At 41.3% G+C, this 24,783-nt stretch overlaps 2 protein-coding genes across 3 annotated transcripts; one reads left to right on the forward strand and one right to left on the reverse strand.

Annotated features, from left to right (window-relative positions):
* Positions 1 to 1,434: 1,434 nt before the first annotated feature.
* Positions 1,435 to 10,636, reverse strand: LOC141012451 (glucocorticoid modulatory element-binding protein 1-like). Its single transcript, XM_073485937.1, has 10 exons — positions 10,554 to 10,636; positions 9,139 to 9,280; positions 8,678 to 8,736; positions 8,356 to 8,477; positions 7,415 to 7,518; positions 6,652 to 6,836; positions 6,121 to 6,270; positions 3,401 to 3,538; positions 2,520 to 2,636; positions 1,435 to 2,201 (listed from the first exon to the last, which is right to left on the reverse strand). The coding sequence occupies exons 2-10, from the start codon at positions 9,261 to 9,263 to the stop codon at positions 1,681 to 1,683; spliced, it is 1,521 nt and encodes a 506-aa protein (XP_073342038.1). The 5' UTR covers positions 9,264 to 9,280; positions 10,554 to 10,636; the 3' UTR covers positions 1,435 to 1,680.
* Positions 10,637 to 11,368: 732 nt separating this feature from the next.
* LOC141012449 (discoidin, CUB and LCCL domain-containing protein 1) lies at positions 11,369 to 24,764 on the forward strand. 2 transcript variants are annotated; one of them, XM_073485934.1, is made up of 15 exons: positions 11,369 to 11,537; positions 14,559 to 14,780; positions 15,378 to 15,515; positions 17,020 to 17,071; positions 17,159 to 17,231; positions 17,322 to 17,455; positions 17,565 to 17,602; positions 17,881 to 18,051; positions 18,222 to 18,334; positions 18,474 to 18,648; positions 18,737 to 18,829; positions 19,011 to 19,104; positions 19,974 to 20,011; positions 20,099 to 20,209; positions 23,081 to 24,764. In XM_073485934.1, exons 1-15 carry the CDS (start codon positions 11,435 to 11,437, stop codon positions 23,473 to 23,475), a joined length of 1,950 nt encoding a protein of 649 aa, XP_073342035.1. In that variant the 5' UTR covers positions 11,369 to 11,434; the 3' UTR covers positions 23,476 to 24,764. The 2 variants fall into 2 exon arrangements, with proteins under 2 accessions (XP_073342035.1, XP_073342036.1); XM_073485935.1 differs by having other exon boundaries at positions 11,404 to 11,537; positions 20,102 to 20,209.
* Positions 24,765 to 24,783: the final 19 nt, after the last annotated feature.

Here is a 24,783-nt window from a genome sequence, read left to right on the forward strand (position 1 = left end):
ACAAATGAAAATAACAAATGCATTGATCAGCCATCCATATTTGACCATCCGTAAATGCCAACACCCACCACCCCACCTTTTGTTGCCCACCCCAAGATTTTCAGTGGCCCCTTCTGGCCCCCGTATAAAAAATTTCTAACAGCACCCCTGCTGACTAGAGAAAAGATGAGAGTAGAGAAAAGATTAGATTAACACCAACAGGTGTGTCAGTAGAAGAATTAAAACAAACTCAAAAAAACAACTATATTGGCTTCCTGCAGTGAGCACTTTTCTTATCTGTACCGTCACAGAGTCAGTGAACTACCAACATTTGACAGTTCTCATCAACAAGAGTGAGTTTAGCTCTTGAAAACATTGCTGTTAAAAAACAAACGCTTTTATTTTAAAATGTGTTCATCTCTCACATGATCATTTTAAATCATCAGTGTTCTTTCATCATCCTCTCATGTGCATCACAATTTTTTTCTCTTTTAGGTCTTTTCTGTGATAAAGAGAAGTAGAAAGTAAATGTACAAGAGTATGTGTATGAAGCACAGTACCCTGTTTGAAGCGACAGCACGTCAAGAGTCACAATACTTACTTTATACGTAGTTTTCACCGTCAAGAATGATGTTATTCTTCAGACAGTGAGTGTCTGGTGCATAGATCTGAGGCATTATAAATACAAGCCTGAGTGAGTTATACAGTATTTCACAAATTCAAAATTATATAAAATTCAACACACAAGTGTCACTCACGAAATACATGTTTTCAATTACAAATAGTATTAGAAATTAATTAGAAAAGTACGAGGTCACAAATACCTGAAAAAGTTGCAGATTACTTTTAGCAAGGTAAATATATTTACAGAAATCTTAAAGGCATCTTAAAATTTTAGATATACTCTCACACATACCTGGTGTTAATACTATATACAAAAAATGAAGAGAAAATAAGTCTGTGTATTAGGGCTGCAACTCAAGATTTAAATCTTAATTAAATTGCTGATTATTTTTTGATTAAAGGAGACTTAGTATGCTCATTTTCAGGTTTACCGTGATGTCACAAAGTCACAGAGTTAAAGGTGGGACTACTGACCACGAGTTTCAGGAGCAGCGTTTTCTGTGGGAGAGAGGAGCTTCTGTTGGTACAGACTTTGACCTTTTTAATTTTCAAGATCTTTTATATGCACAAGAAAAAAATGAAAAAAGCATAATAGGTCTCCTTTAAATGATCAATCGCTTCTGGTCTTTAAAAATCTGAAAATAGTGAAAAACGTTTATTTTAATTTCCCCAAACTTACGTCTTGTAAAATAGTATTCACATTTGAGAAGCTGGGACCAGTGCATTTTTGGCATTTTTGCTTAAATGAAACAATTCATCGATTATCAAAATCCTTACAAATTAATCTTCTCTCTGTCAAATAATTAATGAATCAACTAATCATTTCACCTCTACTGTGTTTAAAGTTGATAAAATGTATGAAAACAATGTCCAAAATCTCTCCGTGAACAAATCAGTGCCAGTAACAACGCTGAAGTAACCACAACTGAAGTAACCACAATATATAAATGAGATCACAAGAAAAAAAGTAGTTTGACGACAGAACGCTGTTTTTTAAATTTTTTCCCCTTTCAGTCTTCAGGCCTCAGGCACATTCCCTCATTTATTCCAGCGTCCCTTTGGGATTGTCTCTCTCCCTCACTTGATTTTATGTTTCTTTGATGCCTTTCTTCCTATAACCACCTTTTCAATGTCATGCAAGCCCTCTGTCTCCTCCACTTCCTCACTTCTAAAGTGAGGGTCTGGTTGAAACTGAACAGTCCTCTGTCCAAGCTCTCTGTGGATCCCTGAGGCGTCCTCTTTGTCCACGCCCTCCTGTCTGAGCCTGTGAAGCTTCTCCTGGTTCTCGCTGAGCTCATGCTCCCTCTCTAGCATGCTGCTATGGCCGTCTCTGTCCATCCTGCCAGCTCTGGCATGGTGATGAGAGAAATGGGTGAAGAGCTGAGGGTTGATGGTGAGCTGAGCGTAAGATGCAGCAGATAAACCAGTAACAGAGAGAGGCTGGATCACTGGCCTGGACTGGACAGGGGACAGAATGTTGTGGGTTTGGCTGTTCGATGGGTTGTGACGTTGAGGTCGTAGGTGTTTCAAGGATTTCATTTTGTAGGTGCTTTTATCACTACTCCGCTTCCTCTGTTCCTCCAAGATGTCATCCAACACTAAAAAGAAACAGCATGTTAGTTCTTTCAATCCATAGAAAGGCAAAGTCTCTGCCCATTCGGTATAGCCAATGGCCAGATACAAATCATTTTTTGATCCAGTGTGAATTGAGAGCTAGCATGTGAGGCTCTACAAGGTTTCAGTTATGGTTTTATAGTTAGAAATGATGTCAAATACGCGTCTATTGGGTGTGTTGTCTTTCTAATTATGTATTTTCATAGTCTCATACTGAGAAATGTCATATTGGGGAACTTGGTCTCTCTGTTGGTATATCACTGTATGTATGTACTATATGTTGCCTGCAACAGCTTTCTCACCATAATCATTGTTATGGATTTTGTTCTCTTCATCCTGGCTGCGCTTCAGGTCCAGAGCTTGCTTCACTGAGTCTAAAAGCCCAAACATCTTACACAGGGAATTGAGTATGACGGCATCTGACAAAACAAAAACAGCAGGAGTCAGCTTGTCCACATCAAATCACTTTTAGAAATGTGAAATTAAAAAATGTCCATAAATTAGTCTGACTTCGCCGTGTTGCTGCAGGACTTGGCAGTACAACTGACTAAGCACCTTTTTGTGAGGTTATAGCTTTGCGACTCGAGAAAAAGATCGGAAAAATAGGCACATGTGAGACGTTCAGCCTTTCTAACATTAGGTTAACGTTGTGGAAGGGTCTATTTTAACCCAAACCATGATCTTTTGCTAATAATGAGTCAACTCAGCCTAAAAACAATAAGTCAGCAATATACAGTGTTATAAAAAGTACAATCGTTTGTGTTAAAATATTACTTTAGTAAAAGTGAATGTTACGCAATACGCATACAAATAGTACTTGAGTAAAGGCCCTAAAGTATATATTAAATGTACTTAAGTATAAAAAGTACAAGTGAGTAAAAAAGTATTTACATGTGTGTTTATACTGAATACTCTGGGTCAACCGATTATCAACTGGCTGATTATTGGATTCAATATTCAGCCTTTTTTTCTATCCGATTGATGATACATTCATTTCAATCTGTGGTCTCCTTGGTAAAAGTCCTCTGCTGGACCCATTCATCCACTATGACCTGCTCCCTATGTGGACTTTATCCCTTTTTGGTCAGCTGCAATGATGATCCTAGAGTAACATTGATTACAACGTTGTTGGAACACCAACACGGCGATGTCAGATAAACCTGGTCCCACTGTGGGAACTCACCTGTCTCCTGCAGGTTGGCCTTCTCACTGCGAACCTCCACTCCTTTGAGAGTGGCTAATAATTCAGTCTGCAGACTGGACAGAACCTCCCCCATCAGCCCCGAGTCTGCCACACCCTTCCACAGGCCCAACACACCGTCTGGAGAAGGTGGGACATTATTATGAACTGTAGGGAACTCTCTGTGTGTTTGTGTGTGTGTTTGTTTGTCGTCACATTTAAAAACTAAAAAAAAGTGCCACAGCCAAATAGGAGAAAAAGAGGTATAGGCGCAATTATGGTGAAGTGATTTCATTTCCTATGTGGGCAGAAAAATAAATTGGACTCAATGGGAAGAAAAAGCAAAGCAAAATAAATAAGAAATGGGGGATAAATTAGATGGAGGCAGGGAAATGCCTGGAAGTGAGATCTGGTGAGAGTTAAAGAATTGAAAAGAGAGTAATAAATTGGGGAGAGAAACGTAGGAAGAAGTGTCAGGGTTGGAGAAACAATGAAAAAAAGATATACAGAGATAGGGGAAATGGGAGAGGTGCAGCACTTGGAGAGAGGATGTTAAATGGGTGATAGCGGTAAGAGAGGAAAGAGTAGGAAAATGGGTTAGAAATAAGGTACTGAGTGGTGAGAAAGGAGGACAGGGCAGATTGGAGGGACGCTGAAAAATGACTGGGGAGCTGTACAAAACTGAGCAAAATACAAGTTGAGTACATTGGAGTGATAAAATGTCAGAAGTGCTTGATATCTTATCTTGCGAGAAATGCTTCCACTTTCACATTTCCTTAAATGTCTGTCAAGATAAATGCAATATGCCTGCGGAAAATATTCCAAATCCCATTTACAGCTATCTGAAGCTAAATTCATCTATCTCTCCCCGCGTTGGGAATGTACACTAATGGAAAGAAACACACCTCTGGAGATAGAGGAGCATACAGCTACGGGCTGAGTACGTTTGCTGAAAGTTGTCAATTTGTTTTAAGCTCTGTGACAAGTAATATCGCTTGTGCAGTGAGGCGCTGCAATTTGCCATTCTCACAAAAGATTACTTGAGGCTATGATGCCGACTGTGGTCCAGCTGGAAGAATGCCTAATCAGGTCACCTTTAAAAGGCCTTAAATCAAAGATTAGGTCCCTGCACGAAAAAGCCATGCTAGGAAATGATGCCGTCAATGGTAATATAAAAGGACACGACTCCGCCTGCAAGTGGTCAGCAACTTTTTAAGGTCAGTCTGCAGGAATGGCAGAACATCCCACAGCTGCAGATTCAGAGGTTCATTGGCTCAGTGTATCAAAGGTGTCAAACAGCAGCGGCTGCAAGAGGCGTGACACCAGGGACTGACGGGCCCGTAGGTGGACTGATGGTAATATTCACAGATGTCACTGTTTTTCTGGTGTCTGCTCATTTATTATTCATGCAAGGACAGTTCAAATTTGAATGTTGCATCTCCTTTCCTCATCACTTAGCAATTATATCCATCAGTGACACAGGCTTGAAAGTAAGTCCACCAATTTTAAACATTAAAGGATATGTTGACCCAAAAAATGAAATTTCACCATCTATTCAGCCCCATTCCAATGGAAAGATGGGTGAAGTTTCATAGTCCACAAAACATTTCTGGATCTTCACAGCAAAACAGCGCTGCAGCATTCTCCTAAACAACTGAAATACACCCTTTCGAAAGCAGAAATCGCTTCTGTAGCTGCTAAGCCAATAAACTTCAGCATGCACACCTTTCGAAGTGGGTACACAAGCTCGACTGTGCATCGAGGGTGTAAATAACATCTTTTCAAATCAATTTGGGATCTCAGGGCTCCCGGCGACCTGGATTAGACCAGATGAGCTGTATGGAGCCATTCTGCATTATAATTTAAAGTTCCCATCTTCAGTTGTTTAGGAGATTGCTGCAGTGCTGTTTTGCTGTGAAGCTCCAGAAATTGTTTGTGGACTACGAAACTTTACCTGACTTTCCATCGACTTGAGTTTGAGAAGATAATAACTACATTTTCTGTATTTGAGTGAACCTTTAAAGTGTGCTCACAGGTCTTGGGGGGTAGTACTTAACATGCGGGGAAAAACAATAGTATAAAGCCTTTTGTGGTTCCAGAGGAAGTTGCATGCAATCTCATAAATTGCCTCCACTCCAACATACGTTGCATTGTGGGTAATGTAGGCACCAGGTTTTGAAAAGCAGTCCACTGGTCTATCATCGCAGTCCTATAACACTGTTGGACTCATTATAGACAGTTTAAAAACAAATGATAAAAATCGATACAGCAGAACCAGAGATATCACCTTTTTCATTACACACATTCTCCTTCCTTTTCAAAAGTTACCCTTTAAAGGACACGGCTGCTGAGTGCGTGGCCTTTGGGGGACTGAAGGTCAGTGGGTTCTCAATCTGTGCTCCTACTATGATAAAACGGGGACTTTCCAAATTTATCTCCAGGACATTGCCCTTGGTCAGCTGACAAAGTGGTTAATACCAGATTATAATGAAGTGCTGTAGTGCTGCTGAAATGTCCTGACCTATGAATCTTGTTCTCCAGATGTGAGAAAACATGTTTGTTCGTACAGACACCAACAAAGGTCACATCAAAATGATTTTGACGATCATTTCCACAAATCGGGAATCATACTGCAGTTATAATATCTGTCAAAATTGTCTTTTTCTCCACACCCTGTTCAGACTGTGTAACAACCACCTGTACACCCATTTTCTTATATTTACCAGGTGTGTCAGCCCTCTTTCTCTTTGCAGCGTGTCCATTGGCTGTCAGAGGATGTCCAGGCCGAGCTGGACCATGGCTCCACTCTGCTGTTGGGCTGAACTTCTCCTCCAAAGGCTCCTCCACCTCTACTGAATCATGCGCAACCTCTCCTGAAATCACCACAAAAAGGGATGTACTGTAAATAGAGTCCATAAACATCTCTTATTATTGTTGAAGGTGAGTAGGCAGAGGGAAGACTGCCAAGGAAATTCGCCTGTTTTTCCTAGATTTTTACATTTTCTCTGCGCAGTAAGGAGAGTGGTGCATAATTGAAGGTAAATGACTGTTGTTAATGTTCATGATATAAGTTCCTAATTCCTTATTGCCCTTGAGTGCTAGAATTGTTCATTCATCACTGCAGATGCAGTAAAATATAACCAGGTGGCATCAAAAGTTTCTGTCAGCATCATCTCAGTGATAAAAAACAAAACAGCAGCCAAAGCATATGTGGGAGGAAAAGCATCAAACTGTGAATGCCAACTGAAATCTACCTGTCAGGGGAGGCACCTGTCCTCCAAGAGGGTCGAGAGCCAGACACGACGGGCTCGGCTGCACCAAGGTCCCTGGAGGAAGCCGCGTGCTGTTGATCAGCACATCAAATTTAGTGCTGCGGCAGGTGTTGCTGCACACGGTGTCATGCTGGTAGAAATCTATCTGGCCGGAGTCCATCATTTTCCTGCGTGGGGAGAGGCAGGTTAAAAACAAACAACACTACAGAATATCCAAGAAAGTGTTTTTGCCACACAGCTGCAGAGGGGTGTTAAAGTATGGGCTGAATTTGTTGAACAATCCTGATAACTATCCCAGAGGTTTGCTTGGCTCAAGGCCCATTGATCTGACCTCTGGAAGACTGAAGATGAAAAGAGCAGATATTGCCCATTGAGTTGGTAATATTGACTCACTGTAACACCAAGAACAAGTGCTAACACGATACAGGGGTGAGAAGTATCATTCAGCAGCTTGCTGGCGTGTTATTTGATCCTGTTATCATAATAAAGCTGCTTACCGACTGCCTCTGGAATGTGCTGGCAAAGCCCAACACAGACAGACTCGACACAAGTGCAAATTATATGAGTGAGATACGCTGTTAACTGCATTAGATTGAGGTGTTTAAAGTCTGACACTTTAACCCCAACGCCACAAAGTAATGGAAGGACTCCTTGCATGCAGTTAGCATGCATGTGTTTCCACAGCAGCTATGAGGAAAAGGTTAGACAGACAAATATTTATTTTTCTATATTTTTATAAGTCTACCTGAGCATTACCCCTCCCAGTCTGATGGCCCTCTTCCAGTCCTTCAGAGTGGCTTTCCCTGCCAGGTGTACAAACTGCTTAGGACTGATGAGCTGGTCGTTGAACTGCAGAGAACAAGAAGAAGACAACACAATGTTTATGAGAACTATTAAAAGTATATGGAGAGAAGGTTAATACACATGATAGACAAGATGTGAAGATTATCATATCCAGCTGAGTGAGGAAGGTTTAAAGTCACGTCAAAATCAAAAATGCATATTTCACCTCTTACCTGTAGTGCTATTTATCCATCGAGATTTTTTGGTGTGAGTTGTTGAATTTTGGAGATATCGGCCGTAGAGCTGCCTGCCTTCTCTTGAATATAATGGAACTAGATGGCACTCATGACCCAGTTATGCAAGATAATCAACAGACCTTGTTGTGAGAAGTTTCATGGGAACTATTTTCTTTCTACTGTATCATAATGCAGAAGGAAGCGAGAGAGGCTGGCTAACTAAGATAACTTAGCTAGCTAAGCTGAGGAGGATGGCATTAATATTTACATGCTGTGCTTTCCTGAGCACGAGCCTCTCGTCCATGAGCAGTTGCACGCTTCCCTCTGCGGTGATATGGTGAAGCGGGTGTAGTTCTGTTTGAAGGAATAGTCCCTTCATGGAATTTCTCCCAACAAGTTCTGTGGATTATCTTGAGTAACCAGGTCATGATTTCTGGAAAGAGACGTAACTGTTGATTTCTTCATCACAAGCTGAGTGCCATCTAGTTGCATTTTATTAATCCTTACAGCCGATATCTCCAAAATTTGGCAATTCACACCAAAACAGTATCGATAGATAAACAGCACTACAGGTAAGAGGAAAAATGTGTATGTCGGATTTTGAGTTGAACTGTCCCTTTAACTGAGTAATTCTATATTATTGATAAACTAATAATAATCAACTTACTTTGACACATCTGACATTAATTCCAGGGCACACAAACTTCTTGAAAAGCAGAACCGCCCTGCTGTCTCCACAGGTGATGGGGTAGCCGTACTCAACCTCCTCCCCTTCTGCTTTACTGTCTTCTAAATATGCAGAACCAAAAACATAACCACTCACAGCAACAGTGTGCAACTTCCCTCGAGTTTTAGCAATATTCTTTATATTTGTTAAATAACAGCGGCTTGAAGTAAACCATAATGGATCAATAATAAATTCATCATATTAAACAAGAAGGTTATTGATTTTATATGACTCTGGGGAGGGAAATGTCTCTGTCACATACCATGGTGTGTCTCTATGGCCAAGACGGTGGTGCCAGTGTCAGCAATGTCATCGTTTATCCTGCAGAGGGCGACAGATTCTCATATTAAACAGTTGAATCATTTTATGCTAGCTGAGAGTTGAACAATTCTGAATGTAACAGCAAAATATGTGTTAAATAATTACTGCACGTCTTACATGAAAATTTAATTTGAGTTCTTTTCTTTTCCTCTGCATGGCCTATCGTTGTATTCTGTAACTTAAGCCTTAGTTGAACTGATCATAAACAGCATTGATTTTGAATGATAATGTAAGATTTGCCTAACATGAGCAAGAGCCTTAGAGACAAAAAGCTTTCATAATACTGATCTGCGTATACATTTATGCAAAAATCTGTCTCACAGTTACATTTGCCTCTCAATTTTATCAAACAGCAGATGCAAATCATCTACTGGGCCCATAATGATATATAAGCCATGTTACCCGTGCAGGATGGGCTGCAGGTGCAGGATGACTTGAGTCTTATGGTTGTTGCCACTGGACTCCCCCTCCTCTTCTTTCACCATCATGAGATCCCCTGAAGACACAACGACCTCAGCACCCGCCATCACCCTTCCCCGCAGAGCTGCACGCACAGAGGGCCGAGCACGCATGTTAACATCCAGATCACACACACACACGCATGCACTGATGCTATTTAATGCATACACAAGCCAATGAAAGCCTCCCCCGACAGACTTTTCTGGCATGCAACTGTCATGCAACTGTCACAGAAATGAATCAATGCTGGGTTTAAAAAGACATAATCCTCACATAGGCGGGCCTCGCTTCATATATGCCGTTGAGAATGTGCATGAATTTTCTAGAGGATGGGACAAAAGCTTAAATTCTTCTCTAAATCCTGGGTTATAAGGCCTGAATTATAAAAATGTCACTGCAATTAAATCACCACATTGGACTCAACAGGTGAAACGTTCTGTCATAAATGTTTTTTTTAATCTATTTAGAGAGAAACACTTAGATCAAATCATGTCACTGCTGTGTTATGCAACCTTGTTGCGTTTAGGTCACCACTTTGGCCACAAATATCACACCAATAAAAGACCTGTTGAGCAAGAACAAATTCAATCTGCAGGATTGTTGTTACCAAGTCATGGCAAGCAGATCTTCAATTTCCAGTTATTATCAGTCTCCCAAGACAGTTATATGTTCAAGTATTGTGTAGTCTATCCTATGTAATTTCTGAAAAAGTTACTGTTAAATTAGGAAAGATAAGGTAATTGCATGTCTATAATAGTAACTGGTAATGTAGTTGGTGAGAAATACACAGCATATAAACACAAATGTGACTAAACTGTCCACTGTGGTCAAATAAACTGGGGGGGGAGAAGAAGTGTAACGTCCCTCTTTGGTAAATAGTTACACTTAAACACATAATAAATACTCACAGCATTAATTCTAGTATGATTCTGTCTCTAATATTCTTTCCCTACACAAGCAGCAGCTGAGGCGTTAGATAGTCTGGGCGACGAAATCAAAAGCAGAGAGAGAGATGGAGGAGAAATTAATTCACAAACTGTCTGTTAGGATTCTTCCATGGCAGAGAAACACAACAGGAAACCTTTCAGTGAAGAGCAGCCTTCAATAAACTGATCAACATATTCCACACACTGTATCAAGTAGCCCTTGGTGGATCACCAACTCCTACACGGACAGTTGCGTGCCTTTCTCACCCTCCTTCACCCACTCGAGCTGACGTCTGTTGGTGCGGCAGCACGCACACCCCGGCCAACAACGGGTGCGACGGCGCGCGCTCCTCTTCCACACAGGGTCCACCTGAGAAGTCTGACACACACCACCTGCTACTTTTAAAGCATATTGTCATAGTTTTTACCTACCGTGTTACAGCAGGGGATAATTCATCCTCCGCTCGTCGGAGAAGCACAAGAGCATGCGCCGTGCTGCCCCGCTACACTTCCTGCAGTGAAGGCAGCGTTTGCCTGAGAAGCATCTGTCCCGCTGTCACGAGAAGCGGTTAGTTCGCACGCGATGTGTAAATCGGTCAAACTGCTCTTATGTGCGAGCGCGCGGCTTTGTCTGAGCCACCTCTGAGCCACGACAGCGCACATGCTGAAAGATGTGAAGCTTAAGAAACATGTTTCCACCCTAAAGGAAGCGCTGGAAATGTTTTTTTTATTTATTTATTTTATGGGTTGTGTAGGCTCAACAACAGCACGTTGTTTGAGTAGCCACTTGTGTGGCCTAATTTAGTCGGTTTGTCATGCAATGAACGCTCAGCAGAGTTGCTCGCTGTGTTTTTGTTGTTGCCGGTGTTTCGCCAGGAGGTGGCAGGGTTTGCACTGAGTTTAAGGACAGACATGTAAGTGTGTCGGTAAGTCACACAGAGAAAGTATCTAAAAAAATGTTTATGACTTTTGAACGCATCATTTCACATTTTTGAAATTATAAGATGTTCTCTATAACAGAACCGGCCAATCTGACATTCAGGTTCAGTGTTGCCATTTTAGCAAATCATTAACATTACGACTAACGGCTGGTCTGAGATCAGCACACACCTACAAATCAGCCCACCCCTATTTGGGAATGGAATGCCTGGGATTGTTTGATTGACACTCCCGGAGAACCAATGAGAGGCCGAGCTTGCCGCTCGTGGCCAATAGTAAATATTCACTACTTTGTGCTCGAACTTTTTACTGAAGCCAGAAGCTCGAGCCATCCGGGCTTGCACCTTACTTTTCCACACTGAGCTCTGGAAAACATGCCTGCAAAGTGCGAAAACATCCAGGATGCTGTGAAGTCCCTTGTTGCCGCTTTCTGGATCACTTTTAGCGTCTGTTCCGTTGGTGTTGACGGCCAGGAGGGTAAGAAAAACACTGTTTTATTGACGCTTTTTGATAAGATAGCGAATGTGACGCGAGCGTTTATTTCAAACGTCTTGCTAGCTAACTGCTACCTGTACGAGCTGCTTAAACACATTAATTGCAAGTTTATTTATTTTACTTAATGGTGTGTTTTTGTATGTTGTGGCGTGATTTTTAAAGCTGAACTGTGACAAGCACCAGTGAGCAACAGGCTTTAAAACATCCTTTGCATCCTACATAAACTAATGAGTATCATACAAACGTCCTCCTGTCGTTTACTACACTTTTCATAAGCAACTTATTAGCTGTTAGCTGATTTCACCTTAATAACACGGTCGGTTCTCTGTATGCACACGTCCTGACAGTTTTTGACATGTTCTGCTGTCAATTCCACTTTTATGTCATGACCCACAAGACATTTACATTTCTCTAACTTTACGTGTTTTGTTTGGTGGCAAATTCCTCCATTTTCATGTTGAAGTGTGTGTTCAGGTCGAGCATGTGATGTCATGCTAGCATTCTTTACATACTCTTCCCTTACTGCATGTTTACCTACTGATCCCTGCTCTCAGCTTTCCTTTCCTCTCCCACAAGTTTCTTTCAAAACAGCACTCAAGTCCATATGCAGTATGACTCACAGTGACTACACATATACACAGACAAACAGAAAAGCAATTTATTGTCCCGCAGACACTGACTGGAACACTCACCCATACCACTAATCCTTTTTGTTGTTTTTTTGTCTGTCTCTGGGACTTTGGTTTCCTCACATCGGAAGATGATTAAGTCCAGGGTCAATTAGTTATTCTGAATCATATTGTACTTGCTGGCAAGTATGCAAAGAGCTTTGGTGGGGCCAGTGAATGGGGGAAACATTTCAACCTGGGTGTTGCAACGCTGTGATTGACACACAAGACAGGGTAAGGCGATGTAGTGACAGGTAGCACAGGTGAACATCCTGTCTGCCAGTGTGGACCTGTAAGGGCCTGCCAGAAAAGCCTCAAGTGAAAAACAATGTCGCTGGGCTGCTTTTGATTGTCTGCTATCCTGCCACCCAGTTCGACTCCAGTTTTCTGTAATACACCAACTGGTCAGAACAGGCTGAATACATATTCTTGTCTGTGTAAAACTCCAAACAGACTGGCCTGGAGACAGACTTAGGTGAAAGGGTTCAGTGAGCAGGGGAAGATTACCGGCCACCCAGAACTTCCTCAGCACTGCAGCCTCTGTGGCCTCCCACCGGAAGGTGACAGATCCACGCTCTGTTGCCCACAGTTACAGTATGTGGCTGTGGCATTTCCAGGGAATCCTTTGGGGGCTTGAGGAGGGGCAATAACATCCAAAGGTTTATGGTATTAGGAGCTGCAGAGCTGTCGGGAAGTAGGGGGAACGGCTGGCGTGATGCAGGATGTGTGTGACAGAGGGTGAGCGGAAGGTTATCCTCCTGTTTCCCCTCAAACAAATCTCCAGGAGCCTTATATGGAAGACAGGGACTGGGATGGTGTGTAGGCTCAGATGGACCCCTGGTGCCTTTTTCAAGTTTTGACCATTCTTGGAACACGTCACCATTTGACATTTTGGTCACTGGTTTTGAGACAGCCACCCCCACAGCACTTATCTGTGTGTGACCACTGTGGGAATTGAGTCATTTATTTTCTGCGCCCCACAGGGATGTTAGAGGGTCTAAATATTTGTGTTTCCCGTTCCACTTGAAGTATTAGTCACAGCCACCGCAGTTCAGAGGAAGTAATGAATCAACACTTACGAAATTATTATTTACATGGAAAGTAGTGCATAAATACATTTTAAAAAGCAAACTTTTGATTCAGTTTCTTGCCTTTCTTCCTCAGGATCAACATCTTTTTAGATACAATAAAAAAATATAGCATAGAGCATCTTTCGCAGTATATCCAGTGTACAGGTCTGTGGAGCTGAGTACTTTCTTCATCAGCAGTTGTGTCATCTTGCAGTTATGATCAGAGGAGTATAAACATGCACTCGTCTGTTTTACATGTTCAGAAACAATTTATTACTCATCCGTCCTAAAATGGTACATCAACAAAGCCCTTAATATTCTGTGGATTTCATTGAGAGAATTAATGACGAAACTGTTTGCGGTTGTGTTATTTTGGCTTAATTTAAGCTTGAGGTGCTCAGCTGGTAGCTCTTCTCCTGGCACTGATGTTTTGGAAGTGAAGCTTACTATTTATACTTTGATAACCATCAGCTGTGTGAGAAATAAATATTTCCTGTAATTCCGGATTGACAACTGAAACGATGAGATAATCAATTTGTCAATCAACAGAAGATCAAAAGGCAAACATTTTGATCATTTTAGTTAATTTATTTTTTATGTCATTTTAATAAAATGAGAACGATTCCAATAATTCACTAGTTCCAGCTTGTCAAATGTGAATGTTTGCTGGTTTCTTTAGTCTTCTTTAATTTTCAACTGAACATCATCTTTCAGACAGAACAAGGAGTGTGAATACTCAAACTTGGGCCATGTTTGAAATTGTGATTGCCATTTTTCACTCTTTTTCCTGATATTTAACCAGTGACCTAATGATCAATTTGTCGAAAATAGTAATTAAGAGTAATCCATTAATAAAAAAGATAAACAAAAGCACAGCCCTCATACACTTCAAAAAGTGAATTTAAATAATGAATACTTGTTTGTACTTTACAAGAATTTTGTTAAGAATTTCATTAATTACATTATTTAAAAACACAAATAACTTTGAACTTTTGCTGCTGTCACATTTTCAGCCAGCGCTGAAAAACTGAAAACAGTTCAGTCCCCAAACAGACAACTTTTTGGTAAAAAAGTTAACAAGTGAAACATCATGAAACATGAAGGCTGACTGCTGTGATCATTTTTAAAGAGCCTCATCATAAGCAAGTGGTCAGGATCTTATTCTGAAATGAGAAACATGAAAACATGTCCCAGTGTTGGATTTACCTTGTGAATTAATGGCTTTCTCCTATCTCAGCCTCCTAATTGTCCTTGTATTATTTCAGGTAATGGCTGTGGACACACAGTGCTGGGCACAGAGTCTGGCACACTGGCATCGCAGAACTACCCAGGCACCTACCCCAGTAACACCTGGTGTAAGTGGAGGCTCCGCGTGGCGGAGGGACGTACGCTGCGACTGCTGTTTGGGGATTTTGACATTGAGAGCAGTCCAGGCTGCAGCAACGGCTCTCTCGTGATCACAGACAAGAACGGAGAACCCAGTCTGGGTAAGCTTGTTCAGAAGTGGTCTCGTGTCTCTTCGATTTCTTCTTTACTGGAATACCTGCTGATAGACTTTATGCGCCTTGTCATTACTGATGTTTCCTCAGCAATGATTGCGGAATACACACAGGATGCCATTCCATTGACACATTGGCTGAAGAGGCAATCCAAGTTTCGCAATCGACACATGCACATCTTCCAACCAGGAATTTCAAATCATGTCTTGAGGGCATAAAAAATTGACAGCACACTAAAAATGTGGCTTGAGACATTCATAAGATAGAAATATTGTGCTAGGCTGCATTTGTGTTTATTATCAGATTCCACAGTACCTGCTCATAACTTTTTTTTTATTATGTCTGATGGGGAGGTGTTCTTGCATGTCGATTTCCCATGTGACAGTCTAGCTGTAGGTATGGGATACGAACATGGCAGGAAACCACTAGCAGTGTTAGACAGACTTAAATAATCTTACATCTGATGATAAATACTGACAAAGCGACTGACGATATTCCACTATTCAAGAATGTAATTTGCGGTTTGTGTAGGCGTCTGTTTACGTTGTATATTTAGAAAAAACATGTATTTGTGTTTATGTCCAGGTCCAGTGTGTGGGAAGCTTGATGCATCACAGAAGAATGTGACACTTCAAAGTAGTGAAGTGATAATAATCTTCAGGTCAGGCCCTCACCGCTCTGGACGAGGGTTTCTACTGTCCTATGCCACAGACCAGTATCCAGGTATGATATTTGTGACCAGTTGATTACTATTTGTGAAGGGCCTACATGGTTATAATAAGAATATGAATGTTGTTGTCTGTGGTCACACTGCTGTTGAGTTATTACTGTTGTTATTGTAGCCGAGCACGTAGCTCAGCTTTTCTGATTCATTGTTTGAATTCAATTTCTAAAATCTGCTCATTTACAAGTGTAAACTGGTGTAATTTTAACACCAACGTCTGTGTGAATATTTGTCCGTGTGTGTGTGTGTGTGTGTGTGTGTGTGTGTGTGTGTGCGTACTCAAGTTGTGTGTATGTGTGGTCGTGAGTGAATGACTCACTTCTTATTGGCATTCAACCTCCATCGCTATCTTTGCTCTGGCGTGTTTGCTCAGAAAGTCTCCTCTCAGGCTGAATGGAGTGAGGCCTCAGGCTTCAGTCTGTCGCTTGGAGTGGCTGCATTTCTTTTTCACTCCCCCGCCTCTTCATCAGCCAGTTAACCACTGCAAGCCCACAAACAACACTTTAACTCTCTCTACCCTTGCAACAACAGACTGTAACATGTGTATAGGGACATTTATTAAAGGATTAAAATCCAAATTTAATGTTTCTGGATTGTGTGGATTCAAGTGATGCAAAGGTCAGGTCTTCCTGTGTATCATCATAATAACTATGTAGACATGTTTAGTCTGAATGCTAGTCTATACTTAGAGATAGTTTCCTTTTCTCTGGGTGAAGTCATCCCTTTTCTGCAGTATGTATCATAGTTTCCTGTTTTTTACCAAGTTGTTGATGAAATCTGGCAGTGTCTGGAGCTAAGCCCATGTTCAGACATACAAACCGCTGTCTGTTAACTGTGATCACACGAGGACCATTCGCTGTACTCGTGAACTGTGACAAAGTCACAGTAACAAAGGGCTCAGTCACATCAACAACAGTGATGAGCGCTCATCACCTAATATAGCACACTTAGAACATGTCTCACACAGAATCTGTTTGTGTGTGGTTGAGAGAATGGCGGGGGGTATTATGTAAGCCTGAGATACTGACCAACACTGTGCTTTTCAAGTCCACCAATACATACTAGGGATGCATGGCTTTATCGGCCAAACATCGATATCGGTTGATATTCACCTTGTTGACTTCTATCAGGAAACAAGATTACATTAACTGATGGCAGTGGCTGATATCTGTCGTGTCACATTAATCAATTAGGCACTGGCACATTCATGACCTGTTGTCTTGTGACATTCCTGCCATCAGTTTATTAGGCTGTGCAAGTACAGAAAAATGCTTATTATTTAGTAGATGGTTGTATAGCATGCTTAAAGGGCGTTTGAAGTAGAAAGAAAACATCTGCATTCAGACAGATTGTTAATGAAAACATTGGTAGCCCAGAATTTCACAATCGATGTATCCCTGATACATACTGTTTAAGAGTTTGAAAGGTTTTTTTGGCTGTGTTGATTTAAGTACACAAGTATGTATACATACATGTGTATAAATGTCTGTGTTGCCTTTGCAGATCTCATTTCATGTTTACAACGAGGATCTCATTTTAGCTCGCAGCATTTGAGGTAAGTGGTTAACCTCTACATTTCCCTCTATAGAATCTGTTTTCCTACAACAGTGAGTGTTTCTCACGTTATTCTGCTGTTTCTCAGTGTTTACTGCCCTGCTGGATGTAAGAACGTCACAGGGGATGTTTGGGGAAACTCTGAACAAGGTTACAGAGATGTAAGTAAACATGTTTCATTTCATACAGTTGTATTAGACTTTTTGGACTGATGAGCTGAAGTTATGAATTGAATATCCCCTCTGCTACAGACCTCAGTCTTGTGCAAGTCTGCAGTCCATGCTGGGGCTGCGTCTGATAGTCTGGGAGGTCACGTCACTGTGAATCGTGGGAGAAGTCTCACACTCTACGAATCCACCTTTGCCAATGGAATCCTTTCAAAAACGTGTGTCTGCTGTTATTGTACTCAAAAATTCAATCAGCGGATATTTGATTTACGGAGAAGACATGATATAGATTATGCAACAACCTTTTAACTGTCTTCTGCTTGACAGGGGATCATTATCTGAAAAGAAGCTACTCTTCAGCAAAGGTATGAGCAAGACATTATGTTAATCATTGCATGTCATTTTCAAAGGGCATACCCAGCGTTATTGCAGGTTTTAACCCATTTACTACAAGTAACACATTACTTGCATGTCTGAAATCCTTAGGCTTCCATTCCTTTCATTATGGTGTTTAAAAATCAGTTTCTTTAATAATGCATTTCATCATATGGCTGTAAAGTTGTGGGCAATAAAGTAAACAGGATTTTCTGTTTATAAAAACACTTCGGTCATCGGTCCATCCTTTCCTCTTGACCCTGAACAGAATGCAACAACATCCTGAGTGTTTCTGGCTTAAATGCCTCATCGTTCTGGGATAAAAGCAGTCAGGAGAACTCAGTGGTCTGGTCCTCCAGAAACATACCCTGGGCAGCAGGCAGTAATGATCCGAACCCATGGGTGGAGCTGGAGCTGAGTGACAGAAGCACTATCGCAGGTAAGAATGTCAAAATAACAAGGTTTCAATTATGCTTGTTTTTAATATACTTTAATGAAGCCAGTCTTTTGAAGGGATTTGTTGACAATAAGAAACATTTTGAATATCACCGGATTTATCCTTTAAATGTTTTACTTGGCTGAATGTATCAAACATGCTCTTTTTTTCAGGGATTATAACAACGGGATCAAACGAGTACTACATAGAATCATACATTCTTCTTTTCAGCAAGGACAGAAAGAGTTGGAAGCTTTACAAAGGTGCCCTCAGCAAAGAAAAAAAGGTATGCATTGTACTATACTAACGGATGTTCACTTGATGGTTCCTACTGAGGCAAACAAAGCTGATGTGACCGCTGAATTTACACTGTAGGCTTCCTGGTCTTCTCTGTAAATAATTAACTGGGTCGTTATGGTCCCCAGGTGTTTGAGGCCTACACCGATGGCCACCTCAGGGTTCACAACAGCTTTTTTCCTCCTGTGGTGGCTCGGTTTGTCCGGCTTCAGCCACTGAGCTGGCATGGCCGAGCCTCAGTTCAGGTCCAAATTTTGGGCTGTCCTGTTGCCAAGGTCACACCAAGGTCACGCTCACCTGCTGGTAGGTATTCTCACTACTCATCAGGAATTAACCTGATCTGTTGACAGTGTGAATTCAGGTCTGGACTGATATTATGATGTTACGACAGAATCTCCATCCATCAAAGTGAACATGGGCACACCACGCCCGAGTCCCACTCCCACCCCCACAGAGGGCCCAGTGTTGGTGGAAACAAGACTGAGTATGTACTTGTGTCACCTTCTAATTTCAAATGTGTACAATGAGGAAGAATACATTTAAAATCAGTAAAAACAGTGTAGTATAGCCTTCTCTCATTCAGCATTGTGTACATTGCAATAAACTGCATTCCTTCCTCACGCTTGTACAAGTGTTTACTCACTGAGACACTTGTTCTCCTGCAGGTTCCAGTCAGCCAGTTATAGTGGCAGTGGGAGTGGTGCTGGCGCTGTTGATGTGCGGCAGTTGTTTGTTGGCTGGAGTCTGGTGGAAGCGAAGGTACTGCATGTTAATACTGCACTGAATGTATTTATTTACTAGGTACAGATGATTCATAACACATGACGTACCGTCACTGTCCACACTTGGATACTTTTGGGGACTGATACTGAGGTTCATGATGATTAGGGCTGTGACTAACAACTATTTGTATTATTGATTTGTTTGCTATTTATTCTTTTTGATTAATTGAGATTTTTGGCTTTTTTTTTGTTTTTGCCTAGAAAAAGACTGAAACGATTAATCCAATACAAAAATAGTTCCAGTTAAAACTAGAGTAGGTTGTGTATTTTAGAAGCATTTTTTAGTTATATTTGTTGCAATTCTCCTAACGTCCAGACAGCAATCAATCAAACAAACGCTCTGACAAAAATTAAATGCCAGAATTAAATGATTGGACGGACCACCTGCCTGTCCATGTCAACTGCACATGCACTCATTGTGTATGACCACCAGACTAGGAGGATATATTGCTAAAGCCTTTAGCGTGCAAGATTCAAAGAGGAAGTGCAGCTAAACTTGCCCAATACCAACATGCTAGCTTGACAGCTGTAAGTACTAACAATAACTATGTTCATTATGATAATGTGAGGTGTTTTCTTACATGTGATTAAGACATTAGGCAGTTAGCGATGACAACGACGCACTAAGCTCCTCATGGGGGAGCAGCCTCTGAGGGTGACCTGAAAGGAGGAGTTGGGATTTCTTTTGTTTGGATAACTTTAAATTTTTACTTTTGCTTGCTTGGTTTCTCCAAATAATTCTTTCAGCTCTAGTTGTGATACTCCAGTAGTCATAGTACACTTCACAAATGGTATCTAGTATGTACAATACTATAACACTCAGTGTTCATCTTCTTCTCCATACAGAAAAAAAGATTCACAACTGAAGTACTCCTTACCCACAAGTAAGTCAAGTGCTCTTTGACTGTTTTCCAGCATTTTTCAATCTTCAGTTAAAAAGCCTCTGACTGTGTGTGTGTCTGTGTGTCAAGTAGGTTGTCAGAGTTTCCAGGCAAAGAGTCTCCCCTGCCCACAATCAGAGCTCATCTCCTACCCTCTGGAGCGAAATGTCCATGATGCTCTACCTAGCCCTCCTCTTAATGGTGAGAATTCATAGAAAAATCTTTTATAACAGAACACTGCTGCACCTCAGTGATACTGCTGTTACTATGAGCTGCTGCCTTTTTAATAGCTTTTCATTGCCTATTCAGAGTTTACTGGTGATCTCAAGTTGTGAGCTTTGCCTGCCCTCCTCCATGTTTCCTGCTCTAACACTGTCTGGCTTCAGTGGTCAGTTTGAGGAGCTCATGCCAGGCCTGACAGGCAAACAGCTCTCTCCACGGGCTGTCCATTCTTTGCCCTGGCTCAGCCCATCACCCAGTCGCAGTATAAACATTCCTTTCTTTGGTCCACAGAGCCTGTCTGAAAGAGACCCTTTAATTGGAGCTCGATAAAGGGCGCTCAGCCTACTCCCCCCGCCCCACCACCACCACCAGTCCCCCTCTCAGCCTCCTCCATCCCCTCCCCCAGTGAGGAGGCCCTTCACTGAGAGGTCCAGTGATAAACAGGACAGCGGGTCAAAGCTAAGACAATCAAAGCCCTCACTAAAGCCCGTCTAATTAAAATAGCTCTGGCTCTGAGGCTCCCCGTGGGCTCTTCAGTAAGGTCTAGGCCTCCCACACCACAGCCTCTTCTGCGGGGGCGAACAGTAGAGGCTGGTCGGATATGAGTGCAACACTGTCGGCCCCCGTCCCCGTGATTAGAGAAGACATTGTAGGTGGCCAAGCAGCTCATGCAGGGTTCCACGTTGGCCTGGTATGAGACTGCTATTGAGTAGAAGAGAAGCATTTCCCAGAAATTGCAGCACAAGATGCAAATTAGCAATTGATCCTAAAAGAGTTTTTTCCTGCTGGTGAAAGGTTTCTGCTCTGCTCCGCATTTAATGACATTTTTTCATTACAGTAATGGAGTATTAGAAAAGCAAAAAAAATGCCTGTTATTTCCTTCCCATATTCCCATATTGGCTGATCCAGATGCTAATATGCATTTTGCCATGGTCAATTCTTGTATATGAAAACTTATCTGGCATCAAACCTGATTCAGACTCAGATTTTGTATGTCTTGAAGTCTTAAAGATACAGAACTAAAACTGCTTAAGCTTTTCTAACATGCTTGTTTGAAACGTGCATAGAGGTCTATTCTTCACCTTGGAATGGTATATAACGTAAAAAGAAATCTAAACTCAAGGTTCACTTACTTAGCTATTTTGCAGCTTTTAGCAATACGTTATAATGGTAGTTTATAGGTGTTTTTAAGGTATTTAAATGGTTTTTAAGAAGACACTTTATTTCTGGTTATTTCAAGAGTTATATTACATTACTGTGATTTATTTATAATTTACTGGGGAAGGTCACTAGGAATAAGGGCTCTTTCTAAGTTTAACAGGAGCCTGTTAATCCTGCACAGAGGAGCAGTGAAAGATTAAAGAGTTCCTGTTTCCATCCTTTAAAACAAAATTGCTGTCACACACAGAGGAAATGACAGCTGCAACCTCATCTGGCAAGAAGGTTGAGACTCCAATGTAAAGCAAAAGGCAAATAAAATACAGTTCACTGACACATAGATCCTAAGAGCCAACAACTTCAGTTTGTAAAAACAAGGTCCAGAGTGTGGCCAGCCGTGTGTGCAGAGCCAGGTATACGTGTCTTAAAATTCAAGGAGTCAGTGAGATTGAAAAAATTCAGAGGCGATACTAAACGTCGTAATATTCCAAAATATTATTTTAAAGAATCTCTGCACACCTGAATGTGCGACAGGTCCATTTGAGGACGGTGCAACTTGATGCGAATGAGAAGAACCCTCGCACAATGTCTTGCTTACTGCTTAAATGTATTTACACGGTTCGATCTGTTCAGATAACTGATGAAGGTCTGACAGACCAAATCATTGTGTTAATACCACTTTAGCATTCTCATTGTTATCAATATTACACATAGTTTCATTAATATAAAGATTAAAATCCCATACCTTTTAGGACATTTATATTGGATGGCAAATCAGCAAAATCTGATCAAAAGGAGCCGATTAGGCGTAATCGTCTTTTAATTGAAATACAGTATATACAGGATGTAGCCTACACCTACTCAGGACATTTGCAATTCAAAAGAAAATGAAGGTTCAGAGCTTGCAGTCTGCCATGTAAAATTGTTTTTAAAAACAATGTGCACAATCAGGACCCGTCAGCTGGGGTATACTGATAAAAGAGCAGTTTACATGATAAGCTACATGATAAAACACCAAAAGTGGTGGCTGCAACGTAACACATGAATACAAGGACAAAGATCTCTGTTAAAATAGTCTCATCAGCTGTTAATGTCACAGTGATTGAGGCAAACTGTGTGAAACGTGTACAGAGTGTGCAAAGTCCAAGAATATCAAGTGTTTAATGAGACTTTAATGAGAAGATTGATACCACTCTCATATCTGTCTGTTCAGCCAGTATCTTAGAACAAAGACTGGCAACAGGGGGGAAACGGCCAGCCTGCCTCTGGCCATCTGCAACAAAATCCGCCTACCAGCACCTATAAAGCTCTCCAAATAACGCTTTATTTTCTTGTTTGTTTAATCTGCACTAAAACTGACGTGTAAAAAACGACTGTTTGCCACTTTTACGAGCGATCACGTGCTGCACTACTTTTACGAGCGATCACATGCTGCACTTCTTCTTGGCCGGGACCAGTAACTTTCTGGAGTCTCTGCTGGTTGCCTGGCAACTGCTCATTGCTGACAGTACCCACAAAACTGACCGTACTACAGATTGAAAAAATATATAAATCTAATATTAATATTGGACTGAAACTGATCTGGCATTTGTGTTGATTTTAGCTGATACCCATGCCAGTATTTGTTGCATCCCAAATGAATCAAAATTCAATCTCAAACTGGTTTTGACACATTTTTTCAATTTTTTCCAGACTATGCCGAGCCTGCTGTTGGACAGAAAGTTGGTTCAACATTCAGACCCTCCTCAGACGAGGGCTACACCACCCCCTTCACCTTCAGCCACTATGACACTCCTGGAAACCTGCCAGAGTACGCTGAGCCTCTTCCCCCGGAGCCTGAGTACGCCACTCCGTTCAGTGAGCAGCTCTCTGAATCACACGGACCTCCTCTTCCAGCCCCTAACGCTGGTACCAGGACAAAATCCAGCCACACTCAGTATGACTGCCCCTCACACAGGATGCTATCCAATGGCTACTGCACTCCTGCTCTACACGCCAGCGGCCCACGACCAATCAGTGTTGTTTACGCTGAGCCCAAGTCATGTGACTCTTTACTACATAAGCACACATATGAGCAGCCGTTGTGAACACAGCAGACATGGAGAAAAAGACTCCTGAACTCAAATGTGAGTTGGGACCAGAGGACCACATGGTATGATCTTCAGTGGACACTAAGCTGGACAGTGTCGCCCAGAGTATACTGACAGAGCTGAACGTCCAGCGAGTGATGTACCCAGAGTTGAGAAGACACTTTGGACAACTATGCATAAATGAGGGTACACAACTCAGAGTGGATGTGGATGCAAATATTTCCTTCTAGGAAGTATGTAGATGTACAGTGGAAATGTCATGTGATGCACAGAGAGAATGCAGGTTCAGTCATCACTGTCTCAGAGATACTGTTTATTGAAATGTTTAATCACAAACTGCACTTTCAGAAAACACATACAGCAATGTATGTCTATTTAACAGGTTAACGCAAAAAAAAATATTGTGTGAAATTTGTGTTCACAATGTATCATTTCAACATGTTTTTTTTTTTTAAAAAAAACAAACAAAAACCCAACATTTAATAAGCACTATAAAGGGACACTGAAACAAATGGTTACGGTTGATGCTATGATTGTGTGTAACCACTAGGTGGCTCTCTTGAGCTTTGAACATCTAACAACAATGTAATGTTTGTCTGCTGGTTCACTTTCCTCAGATAATTACCATCCATTTCTAACATCATACTAAAGTAACAAACAGTGGTTTAAAAAATGATTGGATTACAGTAGTGTAACACAAAAAGGCACAACAGGTAAGGTGCTGCTGTGATTAGGAAGGAGGATCAGCCTACTGCAGTGTCCTTGAGTAGGAAAACACATACCTCAACCAAACTCCAGAGCTGTTGTCATGTTGGTTGGTAGAGTATCACAACCTTGACATTATAAAACAATTCCAGTATAAGGCCTTCTTGTTTTTTGTAAGTCTTTGCTACGATGCAGCAACTTTCCCATAAGTGAGAAAACACTTAAAGAATAAGTCAAATTACGTCTTTATTCCAAACCTACTTACTTCATGTTCCATGCTATGCAAAGTCCTTTGGATTGTCTCAGATTTTGTATGGGAGATACAGGTCTTAAACAAATTAAATTACTAAAGATCTTAATTTGTTGTTAACACTGACTGAAAATAGAAAATTGTACTTTTTTCTGTTACAAGGGTCAGGTGGCAGTGACAGTCCTCCATTATATATGAAAATGTTACTAAAAGACCCTCAGAAATGTAATTTTCTAGAAATACTTTTGTGGTGTCACATTTGGCGATGAATTCGCTAACCTCTTCCTCCGCTGAGTAAGGCACAATAAAACAACTGTATTCAGAAAAAGTACTTGAGGAGTTGGCCTGGT

Source organism: Pagrus major, chromosome 17, assembly GCF_040436345.1.
Source record: "Pagrus major chromosome 17, Pma_NU_1.0".
NCBI classification, from domain to species: domain Eukaryota; kingdom Metazoa; phylum Chordata; class Actinopteri; order Spariformes; family Sparidae; genus Pagrus; species Pagrus major.

What these genes read in the sequence shown, in the direction of transcription:
- LOC141012451 (XM_073485937.1), bottom strand. Translation starts at nt 9,263, where the DNA reads ATGGCGGGTGCTGAGGTCGTTGTGTCTTCAGGGGATCTCATGATGGTG. An exon ending in CTGCAGCCCATCCTGCACGG is followed by an intron (nt 8,737 to 9,138) that starts GTAACATGGCTT and finishes CGCCCTCTGCAG; the next exon opens with GATAAACGATGACATTGCTG. An exon ending in GGCCATAGAGACACACCATG is followed by an intron (nt 8,478 to 8,677) that starts GTATGTGACAGA and finishes CTGCATATTTAG; the next exon opens with AAGACAGTAAAGCAGAAGGG.
- LOC141012449 (XM_073485934.1), top strand. Translation starts at nt 11,435, where the DNA reads ATGCCTGCAAAGTGCGAAAACATCCAGGATGCTGTGAAGTCCCTTGTT. An exon ending in GTTGGTGGAAACAAGACTGA is followed by an intron (nt 18,830 to 19,010) that starts GTATGTACTTGT and finishes GTTCTCCTGCAG; the next exon opens with GTTCCAGTCAGCCAGTTATA. An exon ending in GGAGTCTGGTGGAAGCGAAG is followed by an intron (nt 19,105 to 19,973) that starts GTACTGCATGTT and finishes TTCTCCATACAG; the next exon opens with AAAAAAAGATTCACAACTGA.